Source organism: Hemiscyllium ocellatum, chromosome 12, assembly GCF_020745735.1.
Source record: "Hemiscyllium ocellatum isolate sHemOce1 chromosome 12, sHemOce1.pat.X.cur, whole genome shotgun sequence".
In the NCBI taxonomy this organism is placed as follows: Eukaryota; Metazoa; Chordata; class Chondrichthyes; order Orectolobiformes; family Hemiscylliidae; genus Hemiscyllium; species Hemiscyllium ocellatum.
Window position 1 is genome coordinate 35,565,089 of NC_083412.1, and position 15,232 is coordinate 35,580,320.

At 38.6% G+C, this 15,232-nt stretch overlaps 1 protein-coding gene across 2 annotated transcripts in view; it reads right to left on the reverse strand.

Moving 5' to 3' along the window:
• The window catches only part of tiam1a (TIAM Rac1 associated GEF 1a), a 301,399-nt gene that overhangs the window by 88,542 nt on the left and 197,625 nt on the right, over positions 1-15,232 (reverse strand). For both annotated transcript variants that reach the window (XM_060833501.1, XM_060833502.1), the window contains exons 14-15: positions 14,307-14,522; positions 7,324-7,403 (exon numbers count right to left, since the gene is read on the reverse strand). In XM_060833501.1, the coding sequence (XP_060689484.1) occupies positions 7,324-7,403; positions 14,307-14,522 (296 nt within the window). The remainder of the gene's footprint in view (positions 1-7,323; positions 7,404-14,306; positions 14,523-15,232) is intronic.

A 15,232-nucleotide genomic window follows, 5' to 3' on the forward strand; every position in this document is an offset into this window, starting at 1 on the left:
GTCATGGCTTAGATTGTAAGAGCAAGGAGGTTATATTGAACTCTAGTTGGACCATACCTGAAGTGCTGTGCGCATTTCTGGTGACCGCACTATGGGAAGGATGTAATTCACTGATGTCGCCTGAGATGGAGCAGTTCAGCAATGAATGGAGACTACGTAAACTAGGGTTACTTTATTTACAGTACAGAAGGCTGAGAGGGGACCTGATTGAGGTTCGAAAGATTATGAGGGGCATGGATAGAAAGCAGCAATACCCTTTTGTTGAAGGGTCACTAACAAGGGGCATAATTTTAAAAGTAAAAGGCAGGAGGTATAGAGAGGATTTGAGGAAAATATTTTTCACCCAGAGGATGGTGAGAATCTGAAATGCACCGCCTGGCAGGGTAATTAAGGTAGGAAATCTTACAGCCTTTAAAATGTACTTGGATGAGCACTTGAAATGTCATAATATTTAAGACTATGGGCCAAATTTTGCAAAGTGGGGCTAATGTAGATTTTAAGTAAATTTTGTTGGTACAGACTCAATGATTTGAAGGATCTCTTCTGTACTGTATGATTCCATCCCTCTATATTATGAACAGAGCATTAAGAAAAATAAACATCACATGTTTTAGATCCTAGAGAGAAATCTATTTTCCAATAGGCTACAAGTTGTGGTGCATGCACAGAGGCCAACATGACAGAATACACATACTTCGTGCTGTTATTGTTTTACAGATGAAGGATCCAGCCATTTTATAATAAAACTTGCTCCTTTGTGCTGGAAACTGGCCCATAATAATAAAGAGCATAGGACTGGGAAGCAACGCAAAAGGGAAGCTCACAGGACTCAAGTATTGGCCAGAGGCAATAAAAGAAGAATTTTGCAACCTTTACACCACTGATAAGTCAAATACTTAAAAGCAGAGGGAACAGTCTCTGACAGAGGTGCTTTGGTGAGCAGTTTCAGGGGAGTCAAGGCTTGCGGCTGAAATAGTGATGGAAAGTTACTGGGTCTATGCTAGAGAGAATGATGTCTGTATAATAGCCAAAGTGCTGTAGTGGGTCCAGAGGAACGAGGAGTGGGGAGTGGCTTTCTGAAGCCTGTGAGGCCATTTGAGAGTAGAGAAGACAGAACACCACAAGCAGCATCTGGTTCAGAGAAAGGCAGAGGCAATCCCCAGCATGCTGAAGGCAGTCGTCTGTGAAAGAGATGAAATTGTGATTTGACTTGGCACTGGAATGCATTCTCAAGAATCCAGGGGAGTGTGGTCTCAGAGAGAGAGATTCAACCATTGGGAGATGAGCGGTCATTAAGGTAACCCATGACAGAGTGGCTTTGACAGAATGTGAAAGTTCGCTATTCAAGTTCACTGGAAAGGGGGCAATATTTTCATAAGATTTGGTCAAACACAGTGTACTTAAAGTTTGGGAAGGTTGCTGAGAAATGAGAGGGATGTCTGACCACTGTTTGTCTGTTTCCAATATTTATCTCATGCTTAATGTTACCAAATATAAACTGTATTCAGTAATTGTTTCTTGCACAGAAAAGTTTATTTTGGATGCCCAGCACCGTGGAACTGCATGACTTTATTTTCTTAGAAATACTTATTACCTCAAACATGGTTTACTTTAAATGAAAAACATTATTCGTTCCTAATTAGGTCATCCTATAATTTGCTGTCCCACCCAGGACCATAACAGGAGTAACATATGAGGTGCTATTAGAATTCATAAGTGACAACTTCGTTATTCCTGACAATGAGCCATCTTGCCTTTATTGTAAACAAGAGGTGTTTGAATGATTGCCACAGATCCTGCTAATCTGACCTGTAAAATTCTGGTAAATCAACTGTATTTGTATTTATATTTCCCTCTTGTGCTTCATCTTCATTGATTATTGTAGAATAGGAGGTTCATGAAAATCAGGTTTTAATACAGTGGTTTCCTACATTCAAAGGAATTACATTCTGAACAAAAACACTATGATCCAGTGTGCAATGAAATTGAAATATTTATTTAAACTTTAAATGTGATCTTTCACCAATACCTTCCAGTGAGAAGGCAAGTTTGGATGCATTTATTATGGCATACGATTCTTGGAACAAAGAACAAAGAAAATTACAGCACAGGAACAGACTCTCCAGCCCTCCAAGCCTGCACCGATAAAGATCCTCTATCTAAACGTGTCGCCAATTTTCTAAGGATCTATATCCCTCTGCTCCGTGCTCATATATCTGTTGAGAGGCGTATTAAATGACATTATCATGCCCACCTCTATCACCTCCGCTGGCAACGCATTCCAGGTACCCACCACCCTCTGTGTAAAGAACCTTCCATGCATATTTCCCTTAAACATTTCCCCTCTCAACTTGAATTCATGACCCATAGTAACTGAGTGCCCCACTCTGGGAAAAAGCTTCTTGTTATCCACACTGTCTATATCTCTCATGATTTTGTAGATCTCAATCAGGTTTCCCCCCCACCCCCCCAACTTCCATCTTTCCAACTAAAATAATCCTAATCTATTCAACCTCTCTTCATAGCTGGCACCCTCATACCAGGCAACATCCTGATAAACCTCCTCTGCACCCTTTCCAAAGCATCCACATCCTTCTGGTAATGTGACAACCAGAACAGTATGCAGTATTCCAAATGTGCCTGAACCAAAGTCCAATACAACTGCAACATGACCTGTTCACTCTTGTACTCCATACCCTGTCCGATGAAGGAAAGCATTCATATGCCTTCTTGACCACTCTATCGACCTGCATTGCCACCTTCTGGGTACAATGGACCTGAACACCCATGGGAGCGGAAGTAAGGCCATTCGGCCCATCAAGTCCACTCTGCCATTCAATCATGGCTGATGGGCATTTCAACTCCACTTACAGATCGCTCTGTATATCAATTTTCCCCAGGACTTTTCCATTTACCATATAGTTTGCTCTAGAACTGGATCTTCCAAAATGCATCACTTCACATTTACCTGGATTGAATTCTATCTGCCACTTCTCAGCCCATCTCTCCGATTTGTCTATATTCTGCTGCATTCTCTGACAGTCCCCTTCACTATCTGCGACTCCACCAATCTTAGTGTCATCTGCAAACTTGCTAATCAGACCATCTATACCTTCTTCAAAATCATTTACTTATATCACAAACAACCGTGGACCCAGCATGCATCCCTGTGGAACACCACTGATCACAGTTCTCCATTTTGAGAAACTCCCTTCCACTACTACTCTGTCTCCTGCTGCCCAGCCAGTTCTCTATTCAATTATGTCTGTGCACACAACTGAATAAATCTTAATCTATTTTTCATTGTGGATGGACTCCAATGCTAACAGCCAGCCAGACTCGAAATTTAACTTGAAACGGCTCTGAACAAGCCTAAACCCTATCTTCCTGTATTTACAAACAAAGTTTTGTCTTACATCCCTCAGGTTCTTTTACTTTTGAAACATTATCCTATTAAGATATAAAATGTACACAGAAACTTAGCATTTAACATCAGTCTGAACAGTGATATCAATCTGTAATCAGGAATGCTCTAGAGGATGGTTAACATAATATCATGTTGTTTGACTAACACCAAAAGATCAACCAAAACAAAGCAATTGGCAGGCCAGTAGAAAACTGTTCAACAGTAGATTAGTACCTTTGTTGGGGGAGCCCATGAACTAGAGGGCACAGGTTTAAGATGAGGGGGAAAAGATTTAAAAGGGACCTAAGGGGCAACTTTTTCACACAAAGGGTGGCGTGTGAATGGAATGAGCTGCCAGAGGAAGTGGTGGAGACTGGTACAATTACAGCATTTAAAAGGTATCTGGATGGGTACATGAATAAGAAGGGTTTAGAGGGGTGTGGGCCAAGTGCTAGCAAATGGGGCTACATTAATTTAGGATATCTTGTCTGCATGGACAAGTTAGACTGAAAGTTCTGTTTTCATGTCGTACATCTCTATGATTCTAATCTGAGCCATGTACATTAATACTTGAAAAGTGCATGATAAAGCCAAAGATTTTGGCTGGAATCATTTTAACCTAACAAGCCTGCGGATAAGATGAAACTGGTGGTCTACTTTACAACTTACCCAGTATTATTTTCATTGCAAAAGGTGATTGATTTGATTCTGTCAATGTGGTTAAGTGAGAATTTCCTCCAATATGTTTCAAGGATTATTGCTAGAAATGTAGAAGCATGATGGGAATACATCATATCAAAATTCAAAATCATCGTCATTATATATCCAATAGATTATAAGACAGAAATGCATGGAACGGCAATTCAGAAATTAAACAGATATTCATTTATACAGTGGATAGAGGAACTCATTAAATTTCTTCATAATAAGGCACTACATAGATAACAGATGGCTCTCAAAGCATTTCACATGGCAATATACCAATCAACTTTGCACGTGGCTAGATAAGACCAAAAAAAACTGTTATTCCATATGTCTATCTCTCCTTCCCATGAGCTAAACCACTCTTCATAACAATGGCTGCAGATTTTATCCATACAAGGGCTAGTGTGAAGCAGACAAGAGATCTCCTGTAGGTAATGTTCTGATGCTTGGATTAGTTTGGGAAGATCTTTAAGGGTGCTGCTTTTGCATGCAGCAAAATGTGATAGATGTGGTAGATGTTGAAGACCTGGGAGAGGAGTAGTCTTCCAAGGGTGAGGATAAGGACATTGAGCAGGAAGAATATCACCTTCACCATGACAGCGATGCAGCCTCAGGCACTGTAAGCCAGACAGAACCTAACTGACACACTTACTTCCAATAAATGTGTTGTTGTTTTGAAAGGTAAACAGGCCCTGTTTATTCTCAAAAACAATTGCTACTTTTTGTCTGTTTCTTGTTGCTTGCCTGTTCAAAGCAATTTAATATGAACAACTTCTTGAAGGCTTTACAGTATGTGATGCTCCAAATTGAACAATGCCAAGATATAATGTTACCCTGGGTATTAGGGTAAAATTAATACTTTGTCACTGAGCATTTTAACATGTCATGGTACGAAGGATAGTTAGCCTCTTTAGCTTCATTCTTGTAGCTGCAGTCACTATGACAGTCAATCACACAGGTGATGATGTAAAGAGACAACATTAAAGAATATGAATCTCTATTCCTAATGAAGTGTCACCCATGTCATCTATGAGCTCTCAAAAGTTCTCTCTTTTGTTGTCCTCCCAATACTTTACTGTGAAAGGATATTCGGCCTTGCAGCATTCGACTCAGTGCACAGTTGGGCTCCAAAGTGGTCCTGGTGGATTGAATCCTCAAAGGTGCTGACAGTGACAGGTACTTCTGCTACTGGTGGGTGAACAACTGTGTGACCATGGTGCATACTTGAGGAAAGCAAGGAGAATTGAGACAGCTAACTCTATAGAGCTCACAGAGAGAAACCCTATTAAACTCCCTTAAATTGACACAGGGACAATGCTTGGTCAAACTCAGCCCAATATCTGGTAGTGTAGCCCAGAATAAATAGTCAAACATCCGGGTTAGAAACCGAACATCGAACCATCTGACCTAAGACATTGAAATGTTATCGCTAAGCCAGATGCAGTAATCTCTTGACACAAAATTTGAGACCAGTATTAGAGATGAGAAATACACTTGTATTTCTACATTTGTAACTATAATTCTTTAAAACTATTGTGATCTTCCAGGTCACAACTGAAACATAACTCCAAACTTCCCCAAGAACCACATCATGCAAATGGTTGAGCATTTTATTCCAAGATACTCTAAGTTAGTTTGTGACAATTTACATGCACATCACTCAAATCTCATGAATACTGTTCAATCCAAAGCTGGTAAAATTCTGAGTGCTGTACAAATGGACTTTCTGCAAAATAAAAATTTGCTGTCCCCAATCTTCCAGTCTTGGTAAATGGCACTCATCCACCCACCCTTCAAGCACCATTTTCCCAACACGTGGCATTCTGTAGATTGCACACTGGGCCTATCAGCAATTATCGTGCAATTTATTTTCTGCAATGCAGATGTCAGAAGTCTGTAGTGACAGTGGCTTACAGACGCAGAAGTCATTCACCAGCATGCAATCAACAGCGTGCAGGTTCCTCATGACTGCACAGCATCAGGGGAATGTTGTTTACCAGCCACCTCACAACTCACCAGACTGGAGTGGGAGCAAATCTTTCCTCGATCCTGAGGGGCTGCATAGGAAGATGAGAGATTTATACATGGAATTTTCAAACTAAACATAAACTACAGAATTGTGGAATAATTAATTATGGCCCCAATAAGTAGAGAAACAGATAATTGTTTCCTCAAGACAGTGTGTGTAAATTAATGCAGCTAGTCATCATTTAACATGCCATTTTCAGACCAATTAAAAACTATAACATAACTATGAAACCTGGTGAAAGTTATGGTTTTGAATTTTGTTTCTGTGATTATCTACATGGAGAAAAGTAATACACATTACCACCCAAGTAATGGTTCTGAAAACATTTGCTTTAACACGGAAATGTATCCCAAAATTAACAGAATACACCCCTTGTACAAGAATCGAGGAACCTCGACAGTGCAGAAAGAGGCCATTCGGCCCACTGAGTTTCCACTGATCTTTCAAAGAGCATCCCACGCAGACCCAAACTCCATTTCCATAACCCCACTTTTACCATGGCTAACCCACCTTGTCTGTACATCCCTAAACATTATGGGGCAACTTAGCATGGCCTGTCCACCTAATGTGCACATCTTTGGACTGAATATTTACTGAAATGAAATTGCACATACCAAATGAAATCATGCAAATTTAGTTTTAATCACACTGACAGAACAAAGCACAACATTTATTTTCAAAAGAACATCTTGCATTTAAATATATCATCTATATATTTCCAGAATGCGTTTGAAATATCTGCAAATGAAAGCATTTTATTTATGCCATAAACTTCACTCAAAATACTAATGCTGCGTATCAAAATATTCAGAACAATTCTTGTATTGCTTAACTGAGGTAGCATATTAAGTAGCACTACTTTGTTTATATTGCTGGAACATAATCAGAAAAATAAGCTTTCACGAAAGTGCAGATCTCTACTTCTTGTTTCTATCATATAGCTTCTACTATATTTCTAGGACTGCAGGTAATGAACAGAAAATTTAGTAACCACTGCTCAACATGGGAGGGAAGATTTACTCTGGAAGCTGGGACAATCCTAATAAGATCAAAAAGATTTATATTCCAATAAAGCTACGGCTTTTTATTCAAAGTCTTCAGAATTTACTGAATGGGCAGAAGGAAGAATTCATGGAATAAGCACAACTGCAATTGTACACCTGTATATAATACAATTATTTACCTTACATGCTTCACCAGGCTCAAGTGATTCACTGGGTCTCTCTTTATCATGGCTTGGTTCGGTATGGTTGTTTAACGTATCTGTCCAGAAACAAATAGAACTAATTACATAATTCAAGCAACAAATTTCAGCAACTTATCAATGATTAAAGTTTTACCAATTTAAAGTAAATTAAAGTCTGCATCATTTTAAAATTGAATCTAAATACTGTACCTGACTTTTTGTTAACCTTTGGATGTCAATAGAGAGCATTAGCATTTTTGAATGGACAGAAAACATTTTCAGCTAAGAATGAATACTGCATGTTGTAATTAATCCCACATTACGGATACATTGTGCAGTGTTCACAGATCAGCTCAAAGCCATGACATGAAGCTTTTGTGAACAAATAATAGGACAGGTTTTGGGTAACAGGATTACTGCTACAAAATCCATTAATGCTGTAAACTTTATATCTGTTAGTCTGTTCACTTTTAACAATTGTGGGAGTGTGAAAGGACATCAACAGCCACTGGTACAGATCATTCTTTCAAGTCTGTGTAATTATTTTAAAAGCGTGATAACAGCTTGTAGAGATTACAGAATCCAAGTTCCCTTTAATTTTTTTTTAAAAAAGTGATAACTATTAAGTCAGCTCAAGAAAAATTGGTTGGGCTGCAGTGTACATTAACAGTGCAATTTGTGAGCACTGATCCACTGACAACATTTTCCATTTATTCAACTTTATTCAACTTTTCTTTCTCTGCAATGCTCTGCCTCACTGAAAGGTACATATGTTTTGCACCACAGTTTTCAATTGGCACTGAAAATGTGAAGAGAAGACAAATAGCAATTCAACATTGTAATGACTGTGGCAGTATAGTAAGGAAAAGTATAGGATGAATTTTCTTTTCCATTCAAAGAAAGAGTGATACATCCAAACTGACACAGCTGCAAACATTTTTGGCTTGGGAAACCTAAGCCAGTCTGCTCTCCTGTTGAGCTTAACAGCTAAATGCATACGGTAAGTTTCACTGCAACTACTTACAAACATCAAGCACCAAAGTTGGAACGTTCCAGTCACTAATGAAGATCAATAACCAGAACATTTCCAGGTGACTTGACTCTTTTGAGATATGCTTCAAATTAATTTTTTATTTTTTTTTATGATCTGTCCTTAGGATTGGCAGCATAATGTTTTAAGCAATAGATGCGATAGGAAGATTAGAAAAAGGAGGTGGAGGGCAAGAAAGGAGAAGTGGCATTTTTGATGTGGGATAACATTACAACTGTACTTAGGGAAGGTATTTCTGGGGATACTTCCAGGGAAGCTATTTGGATGGAACTGAGAAATAAGAAAGGGATGATCACCTGATTGGGAATGTACTGTAGATACCCCAGTAGTCAGAGGGAAATTGAGACAGAAATTTCCAAGGAGATTTCTGTTATCTACAATAATAGTAAGGTGGTTATGGTAGAGGATTTAAACTTTCTGAACATAGACTGGGACTACTATAGTGTTAAGGACTTGTACATACTTAACAAATTCCTCTCTGTCCAAGAACGTTTTCTGATTCAGCATGTGGACATATCTATGAGAGAAGCTGCAAAGCTTGACCAACCCTTGGGAAATAAGGCAGGGCAGGTGACTGAGGTGTCAGTGGGGGAGCACTTTGGGGGCAGTGATCATAATTCTATAAGTTTTTAAAATAGTGATGGAATAGACTGGACCTAAAACTTAGAAGTTCTGAGTTGGAGGAAAGCCAATTTTGATAGTAGCCATGATGTGCAGTTGCTAGTGTTGGATTGGGGTGTACAAAGTTAAAAATCACACAAAAGCGGGTTATAGTCCAACAGGTTTATTTGGAAGTACTAGCTCTCAGAGCGCTGCTCCTTCATCAGGTAACTAGTGGGGCAGGATCATAAGACACAGAATTTATAGCAAAAAGATCACAGTGTCATGCAATTAAAATGATATATTGAACAAACCTAGATTGCTGTTAAATCTTTCATCTTTTAGAATGGGTTGCAGGTTTTGGTTCATTAATATGTAAAATTCATCCTGTACTTTTTCTTCCTATACAACCACAGTCATAACAATGTTGAATTGCCATTTTCTTCTCTTCATATTTTCAGTACCAATTGAAAACTAATTTTGCTGTGGTGCAGATCATATGTACCTTTCAGTGAGGCAGGGATTTACATATTAATGAACAGAAACCTGCAACCCATTCTAACAGATTAAAGATTTAAGGGCAATCTAGTTTGTTCAATATATTGCTTTAATTGCATGACACTGTAATCTTTTGTTATAAATTCTGTCTTATGACCCTGCCCCACTAGTTATTACTGTTATAGGTTCGGCAAAGAGAAGAAATGTTGTTGATAATGCATTTACTAATAAGCAGCAAGCAGGAAAGTGATGTTGAGGCAAAGATGAAATCAGCCATGATCAGATTGAATGGTGAAGCAGGCTCAGGGGGGTTTAATTGCCTTCTCTTGCTCAGAGTTATTAAGTTCTGTTTTTAAAACTTAAACAAAAGAATTCTATCAAGACAAGACCTAGGTCCACATGATCAATTATCAAATCAATTATAGGGCCACAAAGCGCCAGGGACTCAGGTTCAATGCCAGCCTAGGGCAACCGTCTATGTGGAATTTGCACGTTGTCCCCATGTCTGCATGGGTTTCCTCCGGGTGTTCCAATTTCCTCCTACAGTCCAAACATGTGCAGGTTAGCTAATAAAAATAATCCCCACTAGTGTCCACGGGTGTGCAGATTAGGTGGGTTAGCCATGGTAAAAAAAACCTATGTGGGGGTAACATGGACAGGGTGGAGGGTGGGTCTGGATGAGATGGTCTTTGGAGGGGTCACTGCAGATTTGACAGGCCAAATGGCCTCTTTCTGCACTGTAGGGATTCTATGAATCAAGGAATGACCATCACTGTACAGACAACAGCATGTCATCAACATTAAAGATGAAAAAAGGACAGAGAGATAGTCAAACAATGGAGCATGATTCCTTCCAGTTAAGGTGCCATAAACACCACAGTATCTATCAAACCTACTGCCAAAGCCCACTGTGTGGCAACTTAAATTTCCTTCATAAATTCTCAGCAAGTCAAACAATTTTCTTCAAAAGATCATTCAGAACTAAATCTAGTTCTATTAGTTTTAACCTACTTCAAATTGTTCGTAGTAGGCTTGTGTAATTTTTCTACCAGCAGTGCTCACTGGGAAGGAAAGGGTGAAGTACATGTTGGGACCAGCTTATGCTTTATGACACCATGCTTCCAGGCACACAAGTAGATGACCATTTTACGACACACAATAAGCACCTGTATGAATTATGTTGATAATATTAATTTACTTGTTTCTAAAATATTGGTTTGAAATGTCCTCCATTGCTTTCAACAGCAGGAGATTGATACCAATTCCAATAAACTCCTGGCAAGGCTGCAAATTCTACTTTACAGAAATGCCACATTTGGTTTAAACCTGTGATCTAAGTTTCATTATTCAGCTTAAGGCAATTTAAGTATTATCTTTTTGCACCAGATAGAAAATTTCACAATAATTGGATATTTATTAGGTGTCAAGGAGTTCAGTTTCATTTTATTTAAAAGCAGCTTAAAATAAAGTTTATGATACTTTAGTTTCTATCTTAATCTTATCACTGTGTTCCACCATAAATTTCCCTTTCTCTACAATAAAGTTTAAAAGTGAAGTCTTTGAGTGGTTACCTCCTGGATTATTTTCAATGAGACCACTTCAATATGATTAGCTGCTTATTCTGCTTGATTACTGAAGTGCTGCTAGATGCAAAATGATGCCTTTGATTTACAATCAGATTCAAAACGACATCAAAAAAAGGAAATGAGTCTCAGAGATTGCTAGATACTTTGAGGTCAGCAGCAAGCACCATTATGTTGCTGCTGGCCACAAGATATGGTCCATTAAGTATCCTTTCAATATCCCAGTTGATTTAGTATCAGAAGCATAGAACAATGGTGTAAATTGTTTTCATGACAAAATGACGACTCCTATTTAAATCCCTACATCAACATAACTGATATCATCATCCTTTCCCATACAGAACTGATTAGCAGTGAAAAGAAACCAAATTTATCCTACTACATTGCACTCATTTGGTTTGCATATTGTACTAAAGTTTATAGAACTTCGTACTGGTATGACATTGATTCGAACGCCATGCGGGTTAGTTGTGTGAATGACTGAACTAAAAATGTATAGGTAAAAGCTGCAAATGGGGCCTTATATATTATTATTCCAACAGTTGCTAACATAAGCCCAGAATGTTACTATTATCCTTATTCTAGCTACTCAATTAATTCTCTGGCAACACACATTCTGTCTGAAACAGACTTCTATCCTCTTTCTGTTTCTTGATGCTTTCTCATGCAAATCAGGGTTTTATTCTAAGTTATGGTTTAAAGAAACCAAGAAAAGCAGGCACCCTTGGTGAAGAAAGCAACAGAACGTTGCAAAAGCAAGTCCAGTTCACATATGACCTTTGTTTTATATTTAAAACCAGAAATTCATTTTCTAGCCATTCCTGCAGTTAGAAAGCAATGTTTTACATATTACCTGGGAATGGAACAACTATTCATTTCAACACAAAATACCTCTATTCAAGGTTCAGTGAGAACCTTTGCAAATTGTGGCAGAGCTTAAGTCAATCTGCTGGTATTCATTTTCTTCACTCAACTTCAAATTGATGGTGGTTCAAGTCCATAGACCTAATTCCACTGGATCCAAAAGAACCAGCTAAACATGTTTGTTGCTATCCACTGATCTCCAACCACAGAATAAAGAACAAAAATGAGTGCCACTTATCTCTATCACCTTACCAGCAACCCCAGAGTATTGATCTGATTGGTTCTGCTAACTTTCAAATCAATACCTGTCTCTCTATTAGTAAAATAAGGTTTTAGTGCATCTTTGCAGATGATGCAGAGAGAGAAAGGAGCATGTTTGGTTGTTGCCAGGATACCAACTTAGCTGGCTTTCATGGGTCTGTGACAGATTTCACAGCTAGATTTGTGGTCTGGTATACAAGGAAGCTTTGATCTCGCAGATCATCTGTTCTAATGTTACCTTACATTAGGAACAAAGCAACAAATGAAAAGTCCTGAAGATCGTCAAAGTAGATGAGTAAGACAGCACATTGAAACGGCTAAGGTATTATCAGAAACTAAGTCTGAGACTTATTTATCTGCCAATCCCCATTATAGAATTTTTCTTCATTATTCTTTGGGATATGGACACATCAGTGGATGTGTAAAGTTTGTGCATGTGGAGCCAATCAAGGGGTCTGCATTTTCCTGGACAGAGGTGAGTGTCTTCAGTATTTTTGTTGTCGTTCACATATAGGAAATGGAGAATATTCCATCATAATTTTGAAATATACCTTGTAAGTAGTGGGGTGTGTTTGGGCTGTCAAAACATGAGACATAGACAAAACACACAGCCTCTAATCTGCACATGTAAAAGGTGGCGCAAGACACAATTTTGTTTCCCAGCGCTTGTACATCCTGATTATTATTACAGAAGCCATCTATTTAACCAAGCCTGACTATTGGGTCTTCTTCCATATTAGCATAAGCTATTTCATTGTTTGAGGATTTGCAAATGGAACTAAAACTTGTGCAATCATAAGCAAACATTCTTACTTCTTTATGTTGAAGGGAAGGTCATTGATGAAGCAGTCTTTGGCTGAGAACACTGCCTTGAGAAACTCCTGGAGCTGACCACAATAAATATGACTATTTTCCGTGCTGTCAGGTAAGGCCTTGGCAATTCATGAGTTATTTTTACCACCATCTACTCCCCACGGACTTCAGTTTTTTCTTAGGACCCTTTGAGCCTTCTTTTTATTGTTGCTTTGAAACCAAGGACAGTCACTTTCACTTTCTATCAGACTGCTGCAGCTCAGAAATAGCTCACATGATCTGTCAAAAAGTGCTGATGTTTTTCCGCCTGTTCATCATCTTATCTTAGCTCACTTTTTTTTCCCTGTAAACACTCGAGTAAATATTGAATTTTATGTTTTTAAAAAAAATACAAATGCTGGTTCAATGGTGTGTCAAAGAATTCCAAAGGACTAACCCCCATCTAAGCAAAATTATGTTTAATGTCACCCACTACGTAGAAAGCAAAGTTACATTGCGTGCAGCATGGTGGCCCAACGGTTAGCACTGCTGCCTCTCAGTGCCTGGAACCTGGGTTTGATTCCACCTCAGTGACTATCTATGTGGAGTTTGCATATCCTCCCCATGTCTGTGTGGGTTTCCTCCAGGTGGTCTGGTTTCCTCCCACAATCCAAAGAAGTGCAGATTAGGTGGCTTGGCCATGCTAAATTGGTTATCATGTCCAGGGATGTGTAGGCTAGGTGGGTTAGCCAGAGAAAATGCAGAGCCACAGGGCTAGGGCAGGGTGTATATGTGGGTGGGATGCTCTTCAGAGGGTCAGTGTGGACTCGAAGGGCTGTCTGGTCTGTTTCCACACTATAGAGATTCTATAAACATTTTTATTCATATTTAAATTAGAAAAATGTTAAATGATAAGTTATTTGCAATATTGAGACTCCAAAAACATTACATTCTAGATAGCTGTAGAAGCCAAAAGATATGGCCTTTATTTCATGTTACAAAACCACAATCCAGACCAGTGTTGCCAGAATATCATAAAGAAAATGTTTTAATTGAATCAAGTAGAAAGTGAATAGCAATGCGAGGCATACTTTAATTCAATTTTCCTTTTGAAATATAGACAGGAATAAACTTGCTGCTTGTACTCCCATTTTATACAATTTCCATTAAAAACATATGGGTGGGGTGTAATACAATTGTTTCAAACCCAGCAGTTTCCCATGAGACAATTTAAAGAAAAAAAATCACTCCCATGGTATATCACTGTACTATTGCCTTTAAAGACACTCCTATGAATCATAAAGTATTTAAAAGGAAATGGTAGTCACTACCTTGATGGCTGCAAATAAATCCACTGTCACTCAATGCATCGGTTGCCACGACTCGACGAAGAGGTGAAGTGCACATACATCCATCTGCTGGTTGACCAATTGTTCGCAGTGTGAGAGAAAGTGATGGTGCAGAGAGGATAGTCTTCAAGTCAGACACAACCAGATCTTTGGCTTTCATTTTATTAATTTCCAAAACTTCATCGCCAACTCTTAGACCTAATTGCAAAAGCGAAATATACTACATTAAAAATTTACAATTCCGAAAGTAATATTCACCTTCCTTCAGCTTTTTTAATGTTTTAAACTTTATTTTAAACTCTTCTCTCACGATGCATTTCTGACAGCCTTAAAAGCAAACAACTAGTTCAGAGAAACCCTGAGGGGGCTGGGCGTGTCAGCAGCCTTGGGTCGATCATTCGCCAATTTCTTCTTAAAGTATGTGGAAAAAAGCCTAGCCTTATAACAATGCTTTTGCAGGCAGTATTGTCACCAAGCTATTTCCTGGCATCAGGAACTCCTTCTACCCAAAAAAAAGAAGTCGCTCATTTCCTTCATGATTTAACTACACATGTTGAGAGGAAAAGCATCAAGGGCAAATGGAGAAGTGGTGCACACAGATTTTTGCATTGAATTGAGCAATAATAAAATACAAGTCAACAATAATGGCTCTATATTGTATGCTACTGAATTTCAGAAGGCAGTATATAGATAACAATTTGGAGAGTTGTGGATTAGCAGTAGAGTTGCAATTTCAACAGCAATCATTTAAAATGAGTCAACAAGTGCACAGTCAATGAACTAGGACAGACATTTTGTAAGACTGATTTCTCAGACTAGTTATTGCCACTCCAATTAATAACAAAAGGGTTGGTTTTACATAAGTGGAGTCGAGTGAATAGGCAGCCAAAGAGTAGGGAGGTATTTGA